We start from the raw sequence: 25,394 nt of genomic DNA on the forward strand, positions 1-25,394 counted from the left end.
TTTTGTCCCCTTTTATACTGAATGTAAAAACTGCTATATGCCCTGGCTGCAATATTAATCAGAGCACTGATAGGTTTAATTGCTTTATTGTGATTTTGTTTGTTACTGTCTTAACATATCTTTTCGAGATATTGCCCATGGACAGACAAAATATGTGCATGAAATGGGGACATCGTTGATTATTAGTGAATGATCTTTCATCATCTCCTTTAATAGTTTTATAGTAACAAAAAAATCTCTTTAAAATCCAAAAATATAAAAAATAAGAGAAGGGTTAAATATACGATTGTTAATAAAATAAAATGAACACAATGGAGATTAGGGGAGGTACTTGATTCTTTTTTACGAAAACATTAGAATCAAATCGAAAACTTCTTTTCTAATGCTGAATGCTGTAACAATCAAAACTAGTATCCTGTCAATAAGAAATAAACCAAAGTAATAGTTTTCAAAATGTAAGCCGTTTCATCTTTATCAAAACTAATTTAATTGTCTACTAGAGGATGACATTATTCCAAGCATAATACTGAATTAAGCATGAAAGGTAAAAATGATAATGAATTTCTGACCCCAAATATAGCAAGTAATTTAATCATTTTGAAATTGCGATCATTTAGTTTCCGAATCTTTGCAATTTCCAAATGACAGTTAAAATGAATTATGCATTTTTAATGACTAATTTATCAGTTTCCTAATGTAATTTCATTCGTTCTATTTCAAATGTACTCTTATATCTTGGAAAGACAGAAATAATTCACTGAAAATTTTATTTATTACACTAAAAATGAAAACATTGTTACTAAGAATTGTTTGTACCATGAATTAACATGTACTTTTACATTATCATATTATCAGCGTTTGAAAAACCGGCCTACATGTATTATAAACAAAATTTTAGATTCTAATACATTTCGAGCACACCAGCTTTTTCTACTTTTTCATGACCGACATGACATCACCAATAGTGCACAAAATTAACAAACCTATCGAAAAATATAACAAAAAAATCAACCAATCAATTTGAAATGATTTAAAGATGATAAATGCATTCAAGATCCCGTTTGGTGATACAGTCGTTGTGTGCTTGTTTATTGCGTTTCTTTAACTATCTTTAATTTCTTATATTAAGTTCTTTAATTCTACTATTTTATCAGTAGAAAATTTTCGAGTCCAATTGTACCCATGACAAGATGTAAACATATCATGTATACTAATTTTATATTTAAACATTGACAGTTAGAAAATCTATTTAAAACCCCAAAATATAAAAAAAAATTAAGTGAAGGGTTAAATAAACGATTGTTAATAAAATAAAATGATCACAATGGAGATTAGGGGAGGTGCTTGATTTTTTTACGAAAACATTAGAATCAAATCGAAAACTTCTTTGCTAATGATGAATGCTGTAACAACAAAACTAGTATCCTGTCAATAAGAAATACACAAAAGTAATAGTTCACAAAATGTAAGAGGTTTCATCTTTATCAAGATAATTAAATTTTCTACTAGAGTATGACGTATTTTTATTTGAAAAGCTGGTGTGCCCGATATGTATTAGAATCTAAAATTTTGTTTTTTATACAAGTAGGCCGGTTTTTTTTCAAAATATATTGCATATATTGCACCATAACAGCTGTTAAAATAACAATAGTAGATTACAAAAAGCTGAGGGGTTATTTATGTTTTGTCAATTTCTAATACGATTTTCGTGTGAAATAAACAAACTGTTAAACCAAATCGATCGAAATCACTGTGACTTATTTTTAGTCTTTTGTGCTGCGTGTAGTTGGATTCAATATCTGATCATTTAACTTTTATTTATGGAATACAGAGATTAGAAATTAATGAAAGCCAATAGCAGGTAAATATTATATTCAAGTCATTCTAGTTCTTTTTTCGAGGATTGTATGAGCTTCCTATATGGATTATCACCTTTTCTGAAAAAATAAATCATTAATATTTCAGCAAATAAAAAATCATTTCGATTTTCAGTTAAAGATAAACGAGTCAAAGATGTTTGCAAAATTGTACAAAATCTGTGATTAAGTCCATTTATTGTCACATGACCTTCAATGGAAATATAATTTCGAGCTAATGTGAAGATATTGTATTGAGGTTAGACAGTTTATCTCAGTTACAGTTCGGTAGAAGCCTTATTCTATACATTTGTATATACTTAAATAAAACATAAAAACTGTGATATTTGGTGGGAAATCTTGGGACAGTTCAAATGTAAAGAGGTGTTCCAAAAGAAACTCTAATACTAGTAATTATGTAATTTTGAAGAACACCCTTCCTTCAAAAATGATACGGCTACCATTAAGTATATAAACAAGACCGATGTCTTGCTTGAGGTCGGTTATCATTAGTCTACGGAGACATAAAACCTAGGTTAGGTACGTTGATATTCAAAATCGTTGTCTCTTATTTATCAATCATATGAGATACTATTGCATTGATTGTAATGAAGAACAGGTTGGTGTTTTTGTTAGGAAACACGAAGAGGAGTCGTATTGGATAAGTATGTTAACTTTAAGGGTGCATAATTGTATCAAGAGAACAAGTTTGTTACTGACCCAGGACAAATTTGTAATAGTATGCATGTGTGAAAAGAGAGGACATATTAACGGGTAACACGGATGTGCTAAAATTATATAAATTGTAATATGATGATCAGTATAACCCATAATCTGTTTAAGTAGTTAAAAATTCACTAGGAGTTAATTCTTTGAAATCTGAAAGTTGAGACGATGGGCATTTTTTAAGAGTATCTTACAGTTATATCATTTAAACATGATAACACAACCCCTTCCCTAGAAAATATACAAGCTATAATAAAACACATATAGCTCATATTTTTCCAATACAGTGTTGTTCGAGACAAAATTATTCGACATCGAAAACCAAATGAAAACGGCATCGGACTGTTCTAACAAAATTAGACCTGAAACATATCCAAATTCTAAAAGAATCAGAACTGTTGAGCCTGGATTTGCATCTACATAATCTGTATTCATATGGACTAATATGTTATAATTTATTGCATATTGAACCAATGAAAATTTAAACAAAACGAATTAAAAACAGCTGAAACCCTCCGACTGAAACGAAGGCTATAAAATTTATGAAACATTGATTTGATCATATCTCTCTTTAAGATGGTTTACAATAACTTGTGTAGATAACTTATGCCAAACAGCTGTCACATGAGTATAATAATATCGAACATCGAAAAAATCTTACAGAGATGAAAAAGAATAATTTGAAATAATACCGTGACGTCATAAACGTTTTTTCATGGTTTTCTACGGTTTTAAATGGAATTTAGAATTAAATTATAAGAAATGACTGTAATATTTATTCTGTCTATTCAAAATGACATAAAAAATATGGTGAACACTGTTAAATAACCCGCTTCGCGCGTTATTCAGTGTGCACCAAATTTTTTATGTTATTTCTTCATAGAGAGAAAAAATTTTTTTACAGTCATTCCTTAATTGAAAGGCATTATAGTTTACAACATGTTTATATGTCAATCCTCTAGTTTTAATTTACCTTTGCACTTATTTTCGATTAACATAATTCGTTTCTGTGTCTGTATGTTGCATGTCGTTTGTTTTTTGTTGCACTTCAGTATTCTGTTGTTTCGTTGTTTTTCTCTTAAAGTTTATGTGTTCCCTTAGTTTTAGTTTCTAACCCAGATTGGTTTTCTTTTAATCGATTAATGACTTTTAAACAGCGGTATAATACTGTTGCATTTATTTAGGAAGGTATATTGACAGATACATATATCGTTAAAGAATGTACTTAGGTGAGGTTAGGTGAAAATTTAATAAATTAAGAATTTGAAAGTGATACTATAAGCTTGTAGAGCATCAATTAAGGATAAAAGTAAGCTGAAAATAATGATAGGTTATGGACCTCCTTTTCCAGATATTTGAGATTTAAGATATGGCGGGAAAACGCTGACTCGGACTTTTTCTTTATATTTTCATTGGTATTATTTGGGTCTCAAAACAAAAGAAAGAAAATCAAGAACCTTCTAAAATTTTGATAAATGACCTTTCATGAGCAATAAGTTTTATATGAAAAATTATGTTAGTGTTATTGGGCAAAATATTTTACATTGTTTTGTATTGAAAAACACCAAGGAGTTCGAACATTTGACACAAATTTAAAAACCTCACATAATTACATTCTTAAGACGAAGAACACGAAATTGGATTGTATTGCTGAATTTCGTAAAATTTGATTGATATTTTAATTCTTAGATCAGCATATGAATAAAGAAAAATATGAAATTGTTATATTTCATAGCAATAATCAATTAAATATTTGTCATAGCACACGATGTATGTAAGACGGACAATACACAGGCTTTTTTCACTTTAGGTTGCGATTTAAATCTTATCACTAGCTTCGGTACCACTGTAGCATTTCTTTTTAATTTTGTCAGGTGAAATAAGCTTTTTTTGTCGTGTTGGAAATTAATTTCGCGTTTCTATTCAATTCGAGGTATAGATTAAAAGAGGGACGGAAGATATTAGAGGGGCAGTCAAGCTTAAAGATCGAAAATAAATTGACAACGCCAAGGTTAAAAAAGAAAAAGACAAAACCAAACAATAGTCCACAGGACACATAGAAAACTAAAGTCTAAGCAACACGAACCCAACCAAAAACTGGGGGTGAACTAAGGTGTTCTGGAAAGTAACCTATATAAAATCAGCATAAATGTATAAAAATTGCAACGACAAAAACTTAAGCCTAGCTGTAACGTTTGATACAGCATAATGTTAGACTATGAACAATGGTAGCAATGCAAAAGATGTATTTTTAAAATGCAATTTCAAACAAACAGTGGTAATCTTTAAGAATTAAGGGAAGGGTGTCATGCCTTCTTCCCCGTTAATACGCCACCGACTCATCAGATCTGCAATCAGTACAAACAAGTATGACAACTGGCCATTGTGACAGAAATAATACCAAAACGGATTAAACATGTAGTTAATAGATGATCCGACACCTTCACGCTGTTATTTTGTTGACAATTGTATTTTTTATCTTAATCATATAATGCAGATGTGACAAGATCGGTATGTTTATTTTATGTCTGAAATCTTTTAAAAGATAAACGTTACTAGTAATTTAGAATGACAGATGTTAATTTGCAAAATGAAAAATATGTTTAAACCATTGATTTTTAATTGTAAACATTTTTTATTTTTTAAGACAAAATTGATTTCCCTAAAAACAATTAATGCGACGAAGAGTTCAGGATCAACTAGTGTACAATTCAAAACATATATGACACACCCTCTTTAGGTGTCAATATAGGAAAACAAGATTGACAAGAATACATAACTTTATAGAAAAAAAGGACAAAATTGAACCTTCTAAAATTTTAACAGTCTGGCGCGAAAAAAATGGTGGATATCACTACGTTTTCTAGATAAAAAATCTTCTAGTTGTAATACAGTTGTTTATATTTCTAAATATTCACAAATTCAGACGATCTATGGAGGCTATATGGCAATCACCTTCTCGTTCTCCAGCTATCCTTTTGTCTGTCAGTTTGTATTACCTACCTTTCATCATGACAAGTACGGCGATCTCGTTTAACTTAATCTTCAACGATTGCTTTGAAATGCACATAATTCTGAGTATGTCATCAAAAAAAAGTAATATCTCAAACCTCCTGGTGCGGGATTTGTCTGTTTGTTGAATACTCAGTTGTTGACTCCGGCTGTGTTTTGCTTTTTGGTCCGGTTGTAGTCTCTTTCACCCATTTCCTATTTCTATTCTCAATTTTATCATCTAGTCTTGATGACAAAAACGTTTTTTTTTTCACAAACAATGTTTAGTTTAAAGTCAAAACGACAACAACCAACTAACAATTCAAATGTCATGTCTGCAAATAACGACATATTTGGTTGCTGTCATGTTTAATTACATCAACATCAGTCGTGTCGAATGCATTCCTCCCTTGAAATGTTCATACCAGACGGGAATCAAACCAGGAACCTTTGTGTTAGTAGTCCGATGTACTAACCACTATACCGCGGGAACTGAATTTTCGGCTCTCCCTTGGCACCATTTGCGAGTATGGTTTCGAGGAAACGATGATAGTCCGTCGGAAGGAGACGATAAATAGCTGACCCGTGTTAAGAGAGAGCCATATCTCTTGCACGTTAAAGACGCCGTTGTAGATTTCGAAAAAGAGCAGGCTAATGTCGCTACAAGGCAGCACGCGCACACGCAAAGTGGAAAAGGATTAATATAAATTACAAAACTTGTTTCCCAATCCACTATAAATAAATATGTTTAAACTAATTCCTCCCTTATCAAACAAGTGTACTTTTGCGTACAGTGCAGTAGTGTTTGCATTGTTTTGAGATAGTGTACATAAATTATGTCATATTATTATGAAGTATGTTCTTTTTTTTTTTTGGAAATAATAAAATCATTAGGTTTCAAATGATAAAACTATTCCTTTTCATCTGTCTTATATGATAGTTTTCATTCTGACATAAATATCTATACAATCAAATATTTAACAATAAACCTATATATCATTCTAGCGTATTGCACGTATAATGAAAGTTTTAAGAGATCGATAAAAGAAAATAAGTAAAAACACGTTGCATATTTGAAAACAGGTGTGTCAGGCTGGTAACGTTAGGAACAGCAAACATTATTGCCTTTGTATATCTAAAAGTTTTACTAGGTATCAAACATTCGATTTCAATATTCAGCATGTGAAATTCTACCTTCATCATCCTAACATTTGATTAGTGCATTTATACTCTGTTTGCACTACTGTACTATAACTTTCACAATACATGAAAACGAAAATCATTTAAAATGATATTATGTTACTTGTTTTAGTACCTTTTGTCAATTTAATTGGTTTTCAGTTTCATATTTCAAACCAATTTGACAATAAACAATATAAACAATATAAACAGAGTAATACATAAATCAAAATAGTATAGGAGACTTGATATATTTGTCAATGAGATATCTTTAAATCAAAGAAAGATAGACATCTGTGTGAGTAAATGCGCATGCAGGTCCCGGTAATACCTCCAGCATACCGTATTGTCGGCTGTAAAAAGGCTAAAGAGCATATCAACAATACCATACTCCAAGGGAAATTCTAAAAGGAGAACTGACAAAACCAAATAAAATGATGAGTCGGAAACGGTTTAACAGCTTATTTAACCTCCAACTCTAGATCTTTTACATGGTATTTGTGTATATATCATTTTCATTAAAAAAAAAGTAGGAAAGCAACCCAACAGACAAAACATATCAATGTGACAACAACAAGTCTGAAATATGACAGATTTTATCTATTCTTTTGATGTATTTGACCTTCTGATTTTGCATGTTATAAGGAAATATACGTTTAGAATTTTTGAATTTAGGTATTTTCGATATTTTTATTTTTGAATCTTGCAGCCCAAAATGTGTAAAAACAAACACCAGAAATATAACACACAACTGTCTACTACATTCAAACACGCATACAACATTTAACAAAACATGTTTACAGTTGAGAGTGCCATTTGTATATAGCATTTGCTTTCTGAATAAAGTACAAATTAAGTAAATTATAAAAGATCAATTAAGAATGAAATTTTAATCAAATTATGAAATAATCAATGGTTTGTTTAAAACTTGAATTATAAACAAAATTGTTAATAAGACTGACAACATATTAAATTATTTTCCAAAACCTCATGAATATGTAAACGTTTAGCGCATTGAAAGTCATTTCTACTGAAATCTAAATGGGTCAAAACTAGGATTTTATGATTCCTCCTGTCAGTATTTAGTTATTTGCAAAAGTTTCTGACAGAATGTAGTACAAATAGATTAACTAGACAACACTATTTAACATTATTGGCACATTTTTGGGAAAAAAATGTGACTTTATATTGGTAAAACAAACAGCATTTAATATAAAGTACGGGATGAACACTACTGAAGAATGTAAAATTATATCTGTCTGTTAGGGTTACCCTGCATATCGTATTGATCTATTGATGACTCTAATAGAAAATTAATAATAAATCTAAATCATTAAAAAACTCAACAACTGTTGATCGCCGTCTGGGGCTAACTGCTGCCCTGGTTATATCAGTCTGCTTACATGCTTTCACCATATATCAGCAATAAACCATCAACGCGATTTGTTGGGAGCATTAAGTGTGAGTAGCTAGTAGAAGATTTATGTTCATACACGATTAAAATATATATTCCTTTCCTTTTTTGTCAGTGATTGTTTATATAATAGTTAGTGTTAGACTCGTTGAATAACAATACTGTATTTTAGATGTGATTGAGCCCCCTATTAATAGCAAATCTCAAATTACAACGTTTGGTGGTGCATGTGCCATAGTCGATTCTCCACGGATTGGTTGATGGTGCATGTGCTATAACTAAATCATAAAATATAACCAGCTAGGATCTAGCAGCCAACACGGTGTAAACATGCATCAAAGACATACCACACATCAGTCTTAAAATTCAAACAAATGATAAAATTATATCTGACAAAATCACCAAAAACAAAGTTGCAGTTGATAGTAAGTTGACAAAGACACCATAAGGTGTAAAAAAGTATATTAATTATATCAGAGAAACTCACCAAATGTACCCAGCTTATCATTTATATATTATAATATATGATTATGATAGTTATGATAGAGGCTACTTACTAAGAACGTGCTTAGTAAAATGATAAATTTAATTGCATAATTGAAGGTAATTCCATGTTGCATTTATTTATCTGTTGTTTTCAAAATACAATAGCAATATAGCCAGGATTGTAAATTTTAATGCACTCCGAACAATGTTCTTAGCTGATTAAACTAGCTAGCAATGCATAAATGTCTTTCAAGGACACTTTTTGATCTTGTGGTGAATTTTGATTAGTACAGATTACTCTTTTATTCGTTAATTTTCGATACAAAAATACTAATAAATCATTTTCATTCAAAGCAATGAATGTTTGTCGAAATTGATTTCTGAATCTAACTTATATGAATGTTGAAATATACCAGAAACATTGAAATCGCAAAAGCTGTAAAGTCATGAATTGTAGATAGTTTTTTAATTTCTATTATGATTTCATGGACATTTTAAATATTGCATTTATTGAGTATATATATATATTAGGTTTAAATTCATACAATGTATTATTGTTTTTTTTTATTTTTTTAGCATAATTAATTTAGTTGTTTTGTAAATTAAAAGCAATATATATACTAGTGCATTCTCTAGAATTTGGAAAAAATGTAATCACCGAGAGTTAATATGAAATAATTTTGCAGTTTATCGAGGGGACGGAGGAAACCTTATATATATACTAGTATTCAAATGACAACAAATCTCTCCTTCATCATGCGTATTGTAAATAATGCTCTATCTGTTTTATATACTAGTATACAATCAATACTAGCCGTTCATGAAGATAGAGTGTATGGCTTTGTTTTACCATATGTTAAATGTTGTCATTATTTTTTTTACTTTGGAGATCGGTATGGTTGTTAAAATGTACACTAAGTCAACTCTTCTTTACATTATATTCTTAAGGGAAATTAATTTGGTCTTTAGAAATAAACAAGGTTTCCAATCAAAATTTAACATTAAATTTTATTTTTCATTTTGTAAACTTACATCTGTTATTTCAAATTTACTTGTATGTTGTAAACGATTTCAGACCTAAAATTAACATACAGATCATGTCACATCTGCATTATATAATTAAGATGCAAATACAATTGCAAATAACATTAAAGTTTGAAAAATGTCAGATAAAATAGTCAGAATAATTCGATGGGGTGTTATTTCTGAGGGATTGGTTAGTTGTCAAATTTACGAGTGCTAATTGTCGATCTGATGAATCAGTTTTGTATTCAGGAGATGTAAAGAAATAAGAAGGCATAAATTATCTCTCTATGCTGGAAAAAATGTATATTTGTTGCTTGTGAGCAGATTTTTAAAAAAATGCATATTTTTGCATTGGTACCATTTTTTTTTTGTCGAACCTTTGATCAACTCGTAACATTATACTGCTTCAAATACTACCGTACTTTGAATTTAACATAGTTGATTGCGAGTAATCTACATTGATCGTTAGACTTTCAACCAACGGAACTAATGGAAAACACCTGTCACCTTCCTGACTTTGCTCACTCTTTTCCGATAAAAATGGTGGATAAAACCTCGTTGTCTAGATAGGTAAATCTCCAACTTGTATTACAGTTGTTTATAGTTCTATATAATCACAACAATTGGACATCAATGTCGAATATATTGCAATCAACTTTGTCTGTCCGTCTGTATTTTCAGTAAGTACGGTGGCAATATTGTTTAACTTTATTCTTAACCGATTGCTTTTATATACACATGATGCGATATGTTATCTAGTTTTGATAGGTGACAACTACTTCTCTTCATGATCGATGTTTGGTAACACGTTAATACAACAACCAAATAACAATAAAAACAACGAAATATTTGGGTTTCTGTCATGTTGAAGTTTTCCTCCATAATTCATATCGAATGTGTTCCTCCCTTATTTATCTGGTATAATATTAGGCACACGGCAGTTATGTTTGTATTGTTTTGCAATAGAGAAAAAAATGTATGTCCAATTATTATGAGGAATATTCTTTTTTTTTACGAAAAACATTAGGGTTAAAATAATAAAGCTTTATTTCAGGAAAGAAAAAAAGACAAATTTATTGTTAAAAAAAACGAAAATGTTTCTTTTCATCTCTCTATTAGGATAGTTTATTTTTGACATTAATATCTTTAAAATCAAATATTTGACTTTTGAACAGATATATCATGTTATTGAGGGGTATTTGCAAAAATACCAGTCGAGAGAATGTTGAATTTCGCGAGCCGTAAGGCAAATACCCCTCAATAACATGATATATCTGTTTAATTACACCGAATGTCTAAAATGCATTGATGATCGTGACGTTACAAGCGTCAAGTCGGCTAGAGTATTTTTTGGCAAATATCACGGCAGAGAGGGTAAAAAAGGCATATTCTTTTTGCATATATCCAGCAACGTTAAAAATGAACGATATTCATTTGATAGCAGTAAATTGGTGAAAATACACTAGCTATCAACCGATCAAAACCCAGGATTCTTACATGAGGTGTAATTAAAAACAAAATATATTTCTAGTGTACTGTTTGAAATAAAAAAGTAAGACACGCTGAAGATTTTAAAACAACTGTGTGCAGTTGGTAATTCATTCAGCTTCAAACATTAAGTTAAAACATATGTTTTACCTGGTATTCAACATTCGATTTCAATATTCAGCATGTGATATTCAACATTTATCAGCCTAAAATTTGATAGGTGCATTTATACTCTGTGTGCACTACAGTACTATAACTTTTACAATACATGAAAACGAAAAACATTTGTAAAGATATTATGTTACTTGTTTTATCACATTTTTTTCACTTAATTGGTTTTCAGTTTCAGTATTTCAAACCAATTTGACAAATAAATATATTGCTTTCAAATTGACTATTACAGCTATGTGCGAAGTCTTCAAACTGTTTAACAATAAACAATAAAAACAAAAAAAGAACAGGAGATTGGTTTTAATTATAGCTAACTTAACCTCCCACTTGTATACATGGTAGTTGAATATATATCCTTCATATTCACAAAAGTGGAAAGCAACCACACAGACACAACATATTAATGTGACAATAATAAGTCAGGAATATGTCAGTTGCTACGAAAATTGGACGATCAATGTAGAATATATTGCAATCAACTTCGTCTGTCCGTCTGTATTGTCGACCGTTCAACTATGAATTTAAAGTAGGCGCATCAAAAACAAGTCAGGAATATGTCAGTTGCTATCAATTCGAATGACGTCTTTGAACTTGTGATTTTGCATTTTGATTAGGAACTTTACGCTTAGAAGTTTTCTTGAACTTTGGTAATTTTGGTAAAACCACAGACATACAGAACAAATGACTCATTAATTCAAATAAACATGCATGTACAAATAAATAACGAAACCTGTTTATAGTTGATAGCGAATACTGTATATAGTACCCACTTTCTGAATAAAGTACAAATAAAGTAAAATATATAAGAACAAATAAGAATCAAAATATTGAATCAAATTATAGAAAAACCAGTGGTTTGTTTAAACGTCAATGAGAAACAAAAGTGTTAACAACGAATAACAATGAATTGAATTACTCTTCTATCTTTCTTAATACTTCATGAACATCTAAACTTTCAGCACATTAAAAGTCAATGAGCTGAACTTAAATGTGTTAAAGCTATGAGCTCGAGTTTATGATTCCTCTAGCATGTCTAGTCAGCAGTTAGATTCTACTTTAAAAGATTATGATATAATATAGTGCAAATAAATTAACTAGACAACGCTGTTAAACAATATTGACACATTTTTGGCGGAAATTATGTTTTTATATTTGTAAATCAAACAACATTTTACATTAAGTACGGAACAAACACAACTGAAGAATGTAATAATCAGTAACGTTATATCCGTATGTTAAGATTAACCTGCATTTCATATTGATTTATTAATGCAACTTGAGACGTTGTCGTCGAGTTCTTACTGCTGTCCTGGTAATCACAGTCTGGCTATCAGCTCTGAACATATCAGTTATATGAGTTAGCAGAGGTAAGTCTGAGACGCTAGACGCGTGTTTGTTCTACAAAAGACTTATCAGTGACACTCAAATTAAAGTACATAGAAAGCCAAACCAGTATAAAGTTGAAGAACATTAAGATAACATAATTCTAAAATGTTGTGCTAAATACGGTTTAGGTACTTAGGTAATATATGCATAAATCCTTAGTATTTCCTACTATTTGGCTGCAGATACCTTCGGGTACGAAACACCCACCAGCAGTAGCATCAATCCAGTGGTGTAGATAATTATCAAAGTTACCAGGCTTATAATTTGATACGCCAAAGTTAACTAATTATATCAAAGAAACTAACCAAAATGTACCCGACTTATCATTCAAACATTATAATATGTCATTATTATAGTTATAATAGAGGCTTCCTATTTTAGTAAAGTGATAAAATGATTTGAAAAATTGAAGGTAATTCCATGTTGCATATTTTATCTGTATTTTGCAAAATACCATAACAATATAGCTAGGATTGAAAATGTAAATACGTAGAGATTATTTTGTTAAGCTGATTATACTAGCAGTGCACAATGTCTTTAAATGACACTTTCAGATCTTGTGGTGAATCTTGATTCGTACAGATTACTCTTTTATTGGTTAATTGTCTATACAAAAATACCAAAAAATCTTTTCATTCGAGAGAATATTTGTCGAAATTACTTTCTGTATCTAATTTTTCTAAAAGTTGAAATCTGAAAGAAGCATTGAAATTGCAAAACCTGATACATCGTTTAGTGCCAATTGTTCTCAAATCGATATTTTAATTTTAAATAAATTTTGCAATAAATGAATTTTTTTAAATTTATATAAACATTACATGAATTGAAAATTACACGTTTAATCAATGCCGCCTATATAAACGAGTTTTGCGTACAATTGAAGTGACGCTTACAGAATAGTTAGCCCAACCAAAGAATGCCTGCCATAGAGACTATAGTACTTATACATTCGTGTGACACAGAGTTTATACATCATTTGATCGTGATTGTGTGTACTGTCGTAGATTCAAAGGAAGTGTCCGATGGAATTTTTCGGTTTCCTTTATAAATTTGTCGATTTTCTTATACAAGGAATAAATTTCCTTAACCGTATTTGGCATAAATTTTTTGAACATTGGGACCTCAATGCTCTTCAATTTTGTACTTCTTTGGCTTCATTGTGACCTGAGCGTTACTGATGAGTTTTTTGTAGATGAAACGCGCGTCTGCGTATTAAATTATAACATTGGTACATGTTGTAATCGACTATTAAATGATATTCTGTGAATTTGAGTTTTGGTAAATTTATTTTTACTGTATTCCTGTCACGTTTTTACATTGCCGTATAAGAGGGTGGTTGCTCTAGTCATAAAACCACGGTTCACCTCCCCCATCTATTTTGTTTCTTACAATGTCCTGTGCAACGTATGGAATATGGCATTTCTTATCAAATAGTCCGTTTATATGACACCAAGGTGCTCATTGTAAAGGCACAGTCTTTTTTAAGTTGTGTACTCTGAAAATTAGATAATTTGAACTTACTCACTAGATAGAATATAGCATGTCATAAAAAAAAATGTTATTGTACTTTTTAATTACAAACGGACTATTGATTTTGATTATATGTATATATTCTTTACTTGTCAGCTACTTCAGTTTTAGCTTTCTGTGTTGCACAACTTTTTAGAAAATTTTACTGTATATGGTCTTAAACTTCGTAAGGGTTTGATTTTCCAGTTAATTTGGTATGGGTGTTACTAGTGGTTATGTCGTTGACAAATGCGGGTTGGTGTTCCAATATATAATATGGGTATTTCAATGCGATTTAACATGTATTAGGTTGATGCCAATCCAATTTAAACGTTATATTCCCGATTGTATTACCAGCCACGAAGTCTTGCCGGTAAAAACAATTGTTGCAGTCATTTTGTGTACATTTTCTTTTCCTTTTATTTTAAATAGTACAAAGCAATACATGTTTCAACTAAAAGGTACAGATGCCTTTGAACTTTAAACGTTATTGATTTTATATTTAAAAGTATGATTTGAGTTTCATTCACGAGTTCAGTGCAGAAGAAAGGCGCATTTAGCATATTATGATATTACACAGCATGCTGCCCTGGTGATTTTCCTCTACCTCTTATTATTTTTCTCTCTATTGCTTATCCTTTAGTTTTCTATGTTGTGTCATGTGTACTTTTGTTTGTCTGTTTGTCTTTTTCATTTTTAGCCATGGCGTTATCAGTTTATTTTCGATTTACGAGTTTGACTGTACCTCTTGTATCTTTCGTCCCTGTTTTATCAGGTTTATATAACTATATACATATTACAGTACGAATTTATAATACACTTAATATCTAGAATCAAAAACTCCGGAGATCCTTTACCATAATTTGCAATGAATTAGAACGGATTTTCAATTACCAAAACAGATACGAAAAACATAGGACATTCGATGGAAAAAAACAAAGGATATTATTGGCCATCCATGACACAAAATCAATTTATGCATCAGCAACATGAGCAATAAACACAAACAAAAAGCAAAGAAACAGCGCTGTTCGTCATCTCAAAGTCAAAGGTATATAAAAATAAATGTAAATCTGTACTATTAAAATAAGTATGAAAAAATTTAACACAAAAATACTGAACTCAGAGGCAAATTCAAAACGGAAAGTAAAAGTAACATATTTTATGTCGATGACAGCGTAACTGTAAGGATAGATCAAACTGAAAGAAAAAGTCCAACAATTTAAAACACAAATTATTCATTAAAAACTATGTGTATTTAACCCCTGTATCTGTATATCAAAAGTACGCTAAGACATAATCCTGATATCTACCGGAATGTGATCTAATTTGGTTAACATAGTCAGACTCTTTTATGGTACATGTAATTGTTTTCTGTGGAAATGATACTGGTATAATCATAAACCAAGAGAGGTTTTATATTGTTCTTCGCTGTTAATATAAAGAGTCATGATTTCATCAATTAATGTATACGTAACAAGAATGTCTTGTACAAAGGAGATCGATTTATCATGTTACAAACAGGTAAGCATTTAGAATATTATTAATCATTTGACGATGAGTATATCAAATCTGATGGTTTCACTTTTGATTTTTTATGGACTTATCGTCTCTGAATTCACTTTAGAGTTCCACTTATTAATATTTTTCACGTTTTGTCCTCATTTTTTTACGTTGTATTTGTACTGCCATTACATTACTATTTTCTTAATTATTATTATGAAATCTTATATATAGCTTACAAATTTGATATTTCTAAACTTTTTTTGACAGTTATTTTATCAAAATTGCTCATCTGCGCTATAGCTACGTGATATTTTTGGTCCTTCTTCTCCACGTTTGACCATCGTGAACAACGTTTATATGCGTCTAAATAATTACTTTTGAACAAGTATTCATAGAATATGCAATATCCAAATTCAAAAAGTGAAAAGTCAATGACATTTGACCAACATAAACTGATTGTTTGGGGATATTGTTGAATATCCTAAATATATTAAGAAGGTATTATATAAATGATGTACATTATAAAATCAAAAACATCTAGAATTTAATAAGATTGAATCAATAAGTCAGAGTAGCATTATGCGAGAAACAAAATAAGCTAAAATTATTGATCGGTCAGGAAACCTTTTTAAGAGATATTTTAGTTTTACTTATTACAACCAAGGTAAACTATAAAGATGCTATCCTCAAAGGTGTCCATGTTAAGTGACCATTAATGAACACTTTATTTCACTTATACAATCAAAATGACTTGATACCGATTGATATATTTAAAAATCGACTACGCCAAAAACATAACCGAGGGAATCAAACCGAGCAAAAAAAAAAACGGAATAAAATGTTAAATAACAAAATACTGCACGAATCTAGTATTTTTATGTATAAAAAGAAAATGGGGTATGATTGCCAATAAAACAACTCTGCACAAGAGACTAAATGACACATAATTACCAACTAAAGGTCACAGTACGGCCTTCAACGATGAGCAAAGTCCATTTTTCTAGCGAAAACTTGTATTGGTGACCAGTTGTGTCACTATCTTATCATAACATTGACAGAAGATACCAAAGTGATAAAATCATAAGTCGACGACATAAAGACTTATCAACACAAACTAATTACATGACCGATGTGATCTCAGGTGATAATCAAAATCATTAGTCGACGACATAAAGACTTATCAACACAAACTAATTAAATGACCGATCTGATCTCAGGTGATAATCAAAATCATTAGTCGACTACATAAAGACTTATCAACACAAACTAATTAAATAACCGGTGTGATCTCAGGTGATAATCAAAATCATTAGTCGACGACATAAAGACTTATCAACACAAACTAATTAAATTACCGATGTGATCTCAGGTGATCATCAAAATCATTAGTCGACTACATAAAGACTTATCAACACAAACTAATTAAATAACCGATGTGATCTCAGGTGATAATCAAAATCATTAGTCGACTACATAAAGACTTATCAACACAAACTAATTAAATAACCGATGTGATCTCAAGTGATAATCAAAATCATTAGTCGACGACATAAAGACTTATCAACACAAACTAATTAAATAACCGATCTGATCTCAGGTGATCATCAAAATCATTGGTCGACTACATAAAGACTTATCAACACAAACTAATTACATGACCGATCTGATCTCAGGTGATCATCAAAATCATTAGTCGACGACATAAAGACTTATCAACACAAACTAATTAAATTACCGATGTGATCTCAGGTGATCATCAAAATCATTAGTCGACTACATAAAGACTTATCAACACAAACTAATTAAATAACCGATGTGATCTCAAGTGATAATCAAAATCATTAGTCGACGACATAAAGACTTATATATATATACTATTTGGAAATTAGTATGGCGTTCATTATCACTGAACTAGTATATATTTGTTTAGGGGCCAGCTGAAGGACGCCTCCGGGTGCGGGAATTTCTCGCTACATTGAAGACCTGTTGGTGACCTTCTGCTGTTGTTTTTTTTTTTTCAATGGTCGGGTTGTTGTCTCTTTGGCACATTCCCCATTTCCATTCTCAATTTAATTATCAACACAAACTAATTACATGACCGATCTGATCTCAGGTGATAATCAAAATCATTAGTCGACGACATAAAGACTTATCAACACAAACTAATTAAATGACCGATCTGATCTCAGGTGATAATCAAAATCATTAGTCGACGACATAAAGACTTATCAACACAAACTAATTAAATGACCGATGTGATCTCAGGTGATAATCAAAATCATTAGTCGACTACATAAAGACTTATCAACACAAACTAATTACATGACCGATCTGATCTCAGGTGATAATCAAAATCATTAGTCGACTACATAAAGACTTATCAACACAAACTAATTAAATAACCGATGTGATCTCAGGTGATCATCAAAATCATTGGTCGACTACATAAAGACTTATGAACACAAACTAATTACATGACCGATGTGATCTCAGGTGATAATCAAAATCATTAGTCGACGACATAAAGACTTATCAACACAAACTAATTAAATAACCGATCTGATCTCAGGTGATAATCAAAATCATTAGTCGACGACATAAAGACTTATCAACACAAACTAATTAAATGACCGATGTGATCTCAGGTGATAATCAAAATCATTAGTCGACTACATAAAGACTTATCAACACAAACTAATTAAATAGATACCAAAGTGATAATCAAAATCATTAGTCGACGACATAAAGACTTATCAACACAAACTAATTAAATGACCGATCTGATCTCAGGTGATCATCAAAATCATTAGTCGACGACATAAAGACTTATCAACACAAACTAATTAAATGACCGATGTGATCTCAGGTGATAATCAAAATCATTAGTCGACGACATAAAGACTTATCAACACAAACTAATTAAATAACCGATCTGATCTCAGGTGATCATCAAAATCATTAGTCGACTACATAAAGACTTATCAACACAAACTAATTACATGACCGATGTGATCTCAGGTGGCCTCGAAAGGGTAAACAGATACTGCAACTCATTTTACACATCTCTTGTTTGATATACCTTTGATAACTATTTACACCACTAGGTTGTTTCCACTGCTGTTGGACGTTTCGTCCCTGATGGTATCACCAGCCCGGTAGTCATCACTTCGGTGTTGACATAAATATCCATTATTTAGTCTTTTTTTTTATGAATTTACTGTTCGGAAAAGTATGAATTAAATCGAAATACTAAGGATTTCCTTAAACGAGGCATAGACTACCTAAGCTGTATTTGGCACAAGTTTTTGGACATTTGGGTCCTCAATGCTGTTCAACTTTGTACTTGTTTTGGTTTTCCCACTATTTTGATCCGAGCGTCACTGATTAGTCTTATGTAGACGAAACGCGTGTCTGGATTCTCGAATTATAAGCCTGGTACATTTGATAACTATTGTTGTTCAAACAGGCCTAGTAAAAATTAGAGAAAAAAGTTGGTGATGCCACATCCTAGAAAAAAAGAGTTGTGGTTACAACTATTAGGTCATATCTTTCGTGATATGTGAAACAAATATTTTATAACAGTTAACATATTCGTAATGGCGAATATAAAACTTTCGAAGAGATTACATCAGTTTTCTATTTGGAATTCACCTTTACAAGAGGGACGAAAAATACAAGAGGGAGAGTCAAATTCATAGATAGAAAACAAACTTACAACGCCATGGCTAAAAATAAAAAGACAAACAGACAAATAACAGTACACAAGACACAACATATAAAACTAAAGGCTAAGCAACACGAACCCCACCAAACACTTTGGGTGATTGCAGGTGCTCAGGAAGGGTAAGCTGATCCTACTCCAAATGTGGCACTCGTGTGTTGCTTATATTATTACAAATCCGATGAATAGTCTTATTCGGTAAGTCACATTGGTGAAAAGGGAAGAGATTTTAGTTAAGACATAAGGATAATATCCGATATACTCTGTGAAACGATTATTCCATAACGGTCAACCAACTTGTGATGGCGTCCGTAAAATTTACGAAGGGATGATTTCAACTTCACCATTTGGAACCCTTGGTTTAAAAGCTTCATTGTGATTAACAATTCTCTACCAAGGAAATCTTGATAGGAAATACAATCCTGGGAATATCGTATCAATTGCGAGATATACTCCGTATGCAGGCGCTGCTGGAATGTTGCTTCATAGAAATGGAAATTTCACAATTGGGACGCTCAAATCATCTCTTTTTTCGTAAATTTTTGTTTTCAACCAACCCTCATTGTTAATTTCTAGCTTTAAGTCAAGATATGAGGCAGACCTAGCTGTATCTGTAGTATCTCCAGTTCGATGGAATAGGTTCGTTCAACATAGTCACCAAATGTTGTATTATTTAGCGAGAGAACATCATCTATATAGCGGAACATAAAGTTAAAGGATATAGCTAATATTTTATTCCTAAGAAGTTCCCGTATAAAGTCAGCCTCATAGTAATAAAGAAACAAGTCGACAAGAATAGGGGCACAATTGGTTCCCATTGGAATTCCGACAGTCTGTTGAAAAACACGTCCTTCAAACGTAAAAAAATATGTTGTTAATCAAGAAATCAATTATATCTTGTTATGTCAGTTTCAGAGAATTTTTGGTTTGAACCACAGTGATTATTTACAAAGTAGGATTTATCCCTCCCCACGACAAGATACTCGTATCTACGTTCGCATTTTCATTGCAATAAACAGTTCTCTTTCGAGTAAATCAATCACTGGAGTATCTTGGAGAAAGGTGAAAGAAACAACCTTGATGAATTTTTTTGAATGAACCGTTAAAGTCATCAATAGTCAACTTGATCAATAAGTATTAGGTTACTGTTACTTTAGAGTAAATATTATAGATTTCGATACTTAACTAGTGGAAGTTGTACTTCCTTGTTCATTGTGCAATAGCTCTGATAATATAAGATACGAGCTACCTTAAGGGATTTTAAAATTAGAATGAAACAGCATTTTCCTTAAATCAACCTACGATAGACACTGTACATGCACCTCTCCTATATGGTCAAAATAAACTCTCTCAAAGCTGATGTAACGCTTTGGCCACTCAATTCACTTTTCATTCTCACTCTTAGGGAGCTACCATTTGATTTTTATGGGGGGGCTAGGATGAAAAATTTTGTCCTGCATTTTTTGTTAGCTGTAATCTCTGTCCTGCCTTTTTATTTTTTACTCTGTTCGGTCCTGCCTTTTTTTTTTAGTTTATCCTGACTTTTTTTTACCTAAATTGTCGTCCTGACTTTTTTTTTTTTTGCAAGTGTCTCATCCTGCCTTTTTTTTTTACTCAAAACTCCTGTCCTGCCTATTTTTTTCAAATTTCATCCTAGCCCCCCCATAAAAATCAAATGGTAGCTCCCTTATAACAAACATTTTGTCGAAAATATTACAAAAATGCTAATATATATCTACAGTATCAAATTTTAAGTTAAGTAAACATGCGTAGAACGAAAACACTTGAATATATAAAAGGTGTCATAAGTTACATAAAGTAGAGAAAGATTACAGAATAAGTAAACTTATTGACGTTAATGAGTATGTAGTTGAAAGGGACACAGAAAAGTAATTATTGCATTATGGCAAGGATATATTACGGAACAAACAATATAACACTTAGATAATAAGACAAATATCATTATAAATACAAATAGACAGAAAACACGAAAACATCTTTGGTTCGTATCCTGATACATGCATTTAAAACATACAGAGTATCTACCTCTTCTGTGGATTGTTTTATCATGTCTGAATAATTTGGAGTATCATCTTTGATGCAAAAGTTTAAAGATATAATTCCGATGAATAATTTAGATAATGAAATTGTAACTTTTTATTGGAGGTATTTCATGCAATTTGTTTTTTCCACGGCGTTGTCAATTGTTTTTTTCGAATGATTAGTTGTTGTCCAGTTTGTAGTGTTGCCACTCCTTTAAATAAAGTATGTAAATGGGTAAGCAGAGACTGATCTACATATCGGAATCAAAAATCTTTCAATCTAAGACTTTTCGAAATAAACCTTTTGTTTACAAACACGATGTTCAGTAGCTGTCATTGTGGTAATTTTATTGATAAATGAGAAATACTATAACAGTATGGACAGTCGTTTCGTACCTGATTATGATTTTCTTTCGAAAACAAGTATAATTTTACCAATTTTAACTTACTGTGTATTTATTGATATAGCGATAGATTTGTATATATGGAGGTTTATTTATATGACGTCATAATGTTTAATCTGGTGATAGAAGTTTAATTGTAGAGTCAGAAAAAAAATATAGCATTTACTTTTTTTTTATAATTTAGCAAATATATAAACATATATCGTGAACATCTATAATACTAAAATTACGAGGTCCAATTTGTCAGCCGTCATCGGGTAAAAACGACAAATCAAAGAATTCAACTCTTTATATAACTAATATAGGACAATGGTATAGATTAAAAATTACACCACTCCAGACCCTTTTGTTTTCCACATAATTAATATAGCCAATAATTAACAAGTTCCGGGTCGAATCCGATACCGATACCAATAGTATATTCACCTGTTAGCTATTACCTTATCTGTACATTCCGCATTTGACAGGCGCACCACCAAACGGTGTATTTAGGATTTTGCTATATACACGGGTCATAATCAAAAGGCTGACACTACTAAATTCAATCATTGTCAAATTGTTCCCCATTGTAGTTTAATTCAGCAATCAGCAAGACTTTCTAAGATAACTAATATAGGACAGTGCTGTTGATTAAAAAATACTCCATTCCTGGATAGCCAGGACCTTTTGTTTTCCAAATAATTAATATTACCAATAATTGATAAGTTCCAGGTCGATGGGTTCAAACAGAAAGATTTGAAAAAAGAGAAAACTGTGTATCTTATAATCGACATGACTTTATCAGATGACAATACCAATTACTAAAATAAGGCTTAGGCATAGTTATATAATTTAATTCAGTCACGGACCCGCGATATCACGGGTGTGTACTTGTAACTATAAAAATTCAATATCAGTCAATACAAAGATATTCTGTTTAATGCAAATCTCCCGTTAAACACAATGGTTTGTTAACGCCCTAAAACATGTCGCATGACCCTATGTTATTGTTGCAAATTATTGTGTTGTCTTTCTACTTTACTGAATGAAGGCAACAGTAGTATACCATTGTTCGAATAATATCTTAAAGTTTCTGAATAGTTAATGTCAAATAGGGGAACGTATAATTTAGGAAATACGTTTGCATCGAATTTATTTAGCAGATTTATTTATTAAATGCATCACTAAAGTTACCATGTAGTTGAGTGAAATGTGACATATAGAAACATATCCGCCGGAAGTTAAACATTCAAAAACTCGTAAAACTGATACAGAATGCAAAGCATCGAATAAAGTGCATAGTTATGGGTCATTTATTATTCACGCTTATCGTCATTATAAATTAAAAATTAAAATGAAAATTACGTAACAATTCCAACAGCAATGAGCCATGGAACTTTGAATCGTCATTACATATATGAAGATCACATATTGGAAGAACTTATCTGAACTAGCTAGTTGTGTTATTTCGATTAAAGGTCTGTAATAGGAAAACTCATGTTATATTACAATCAAGAATATTCAATTAAAGTTTGCATCGTGGTTAATTGTTCACCACCCATCGTGTCAAATATCCGATGAAACTTCATGTTAAATCGTTGCATGAAGTCAATCTATTTGTACAGTAATTTGAAACTTTAATAATTTTGAGCAGTGACATTAACAGTTTTCAAATTGGTAATTTAACTTGACAGTTTATTCATTTTTCTTGCTATATTATTCTATTTTATTGTTTGTGGAATAATAAAAGTTAAATTATTTAGTTAGTGAAATTGGGTAATTAACTATAGAAGAAACTAGAGACTTGATGAAGTATGGAAATTGGTCTGAGATAAAACAGTTTACATGTTTGCTCCTTCAACTCATACCACAGGAAATTCATTATGATTTTTTGCGTCATCTAAACAAAAACCAAAGCAATACGTTCATTGCACTTAAACGGACAAAACAATTCCTCACTCACTCTCTGTACTTGAAGCTGTTATATACATGTGATTTTTCCCCACTAAAATTCAACCAAAAAAATCTTGTGAGATTCTTAAAGTGCATTAATCAATACCTGCCAAAGCTGTAGCATATGTTGTGTCACCTGAATACATTATACGCTTCAACGGATATCCATCATGTAAAACATTTCACCGACCTAAAGGATATTTTAACTTCCTTACAGGTACTGGAGCATAAATATGCTTAATCCAGAACCGGAAACCACTGATTCTATGAAGACCGTAAAATGCACCGATGGAACGAATACTTGGTAAGTCATTTTCATTTCTGAATTCATTTGATGAAAAATAAATGTACTTTTAGTTAACTGCCAAATTGAGCAAACATATGTTTTGCGAATATTGAATTTCATGAATATTGAAGGTAATAATATTTGTACTTTTCAGTATAGGAAAAGCACTTTGAACGTCGGGTTTCATAAAAATTTATACATGCCTATATATCTCATCAATTGCAATGTGATCGCTTTTTATCTATATACGGTGATTAATTTTTGTGTCATTTTGGTCTATTGTGGAGAGCTGTCTCATTGCCAATCATACCCCATCTTCTTTTAGTATAACCATACTAAAACATTATTTCACTTTCTTTAGCTGGAGATTGATAATACAAATATTTTTCAATGTTGTCATATACATTGTGGAAAAAATAGAACAATAAACGACAATTGCAAAATCTTCGACATATACTTAAAAAACAAATTATCAGTTTCTCCAAAGTTGGCAATACATGTATTTGTAACATAATTCATAAAGTCAGTCATCTCAAACAATAGTTTTATTGTGAAAACCTTTAAACGAAAAGTGATCAATTTTCCTAAGGTAAGATATTGTGTTTATAGATTTGTGTCACGTCAAGTGTTAAACGATACTGCATTCTATATCCGTTTACAAAAATACGTAATATATTCCATGAGACATTCTTTTTATATTTACGTATTGAAGTCAGCCTACAAATTTGTGAAGCATATGTATAAATGATCGATTAAATATGTTTAACATGTATTTCTTCTACCAGAACATTTCAATTACAATATATACGTTCAATTCCGTAGAAACCTCTGAAATGTTTCGAATTTTTTTCTCTATTGAGTGTTAACTAATCGTATGCATGTGTGTTCTGGTTGTTAAGTTGAAAGATATTGCACGAGTTCGTAATACTCATTACGGGCCAACGTTTGTTTTATCATCACAGTTCCTTTCTGTACCGGTAAGAATATGTGTGATTTCATTTTCAACTGAAAACAAGGTGTTAAATTTTACTTGATATATAACAAAATGAAAAGTAAGTTTTTATGTTCAATCATTAATGAAAGCGAAAAAGTGAAATAATAGTTTGCTGTTTTCAGCTAACAGTTCAATTTTGTCAAATTAAGCTAATAAACATTGATAATGAATTATTCACTTGCTCGGATCCCTTAAATTGACTAAAAAGGATAAGGTCAAAGTGATTTAAGAATTAAGGGAATGGAATAAACTCCAAAATGAGCAAGACTAAAAAATG

General features: G+C 31.0%; 1 protein-coding gene across 2 annotated transcripts in view; it reads left to right on the top strand.

The window, feature by feature from the left end:
* The first annotated feature begins 1,810 nt into the window (after positions 1 to 1,810).
* LOC143055966 (G-protein coupled receptor dmsr-1-like) overlaps positions 1,811 to 25,394 on the top strand; it is a 122,872-nt gene continuing 99,288 nt past the window's right edge. The window contains exons 1-2 of one of the 2 annotated variants that reach the window (XM_076229031.1): positions 1,811 to 1,861; positions 24,055 to 24,141. In XM_076229031.1, coding sequence (XP_076085146.1) covers positions 1,845 to 1,861; positions 24,055 to 24,141 — 104 coding nt within the window. In that variant the 5' untranslated portion in view covers positions 1,811 to 1,844. Of the gene's footprint in view, positions 1,862 to 15,626; positions 15,757 to 24,054; positions 24,142 to 25,394 lie in introns of those variants that run through there. The other variant, XM_076229032.1, reaches the window with a different exon arrangement.

This window comes from Mytilus galloprovincialis, chromosome 13 (assembly GCF_965363235.1).
Source record: "Mytilus galloprovincialis chromosome 13, xbMytGall1.hap1.1, whole genome shotgun sequence".
Taxonomy (NCBI): domain Eukaryota; kingdom Metazoa; phylum Mollusca; class Bivalvia; order Mytilida; family Mytilidae; genus Mytilus; species Mytilus galloprovincialis.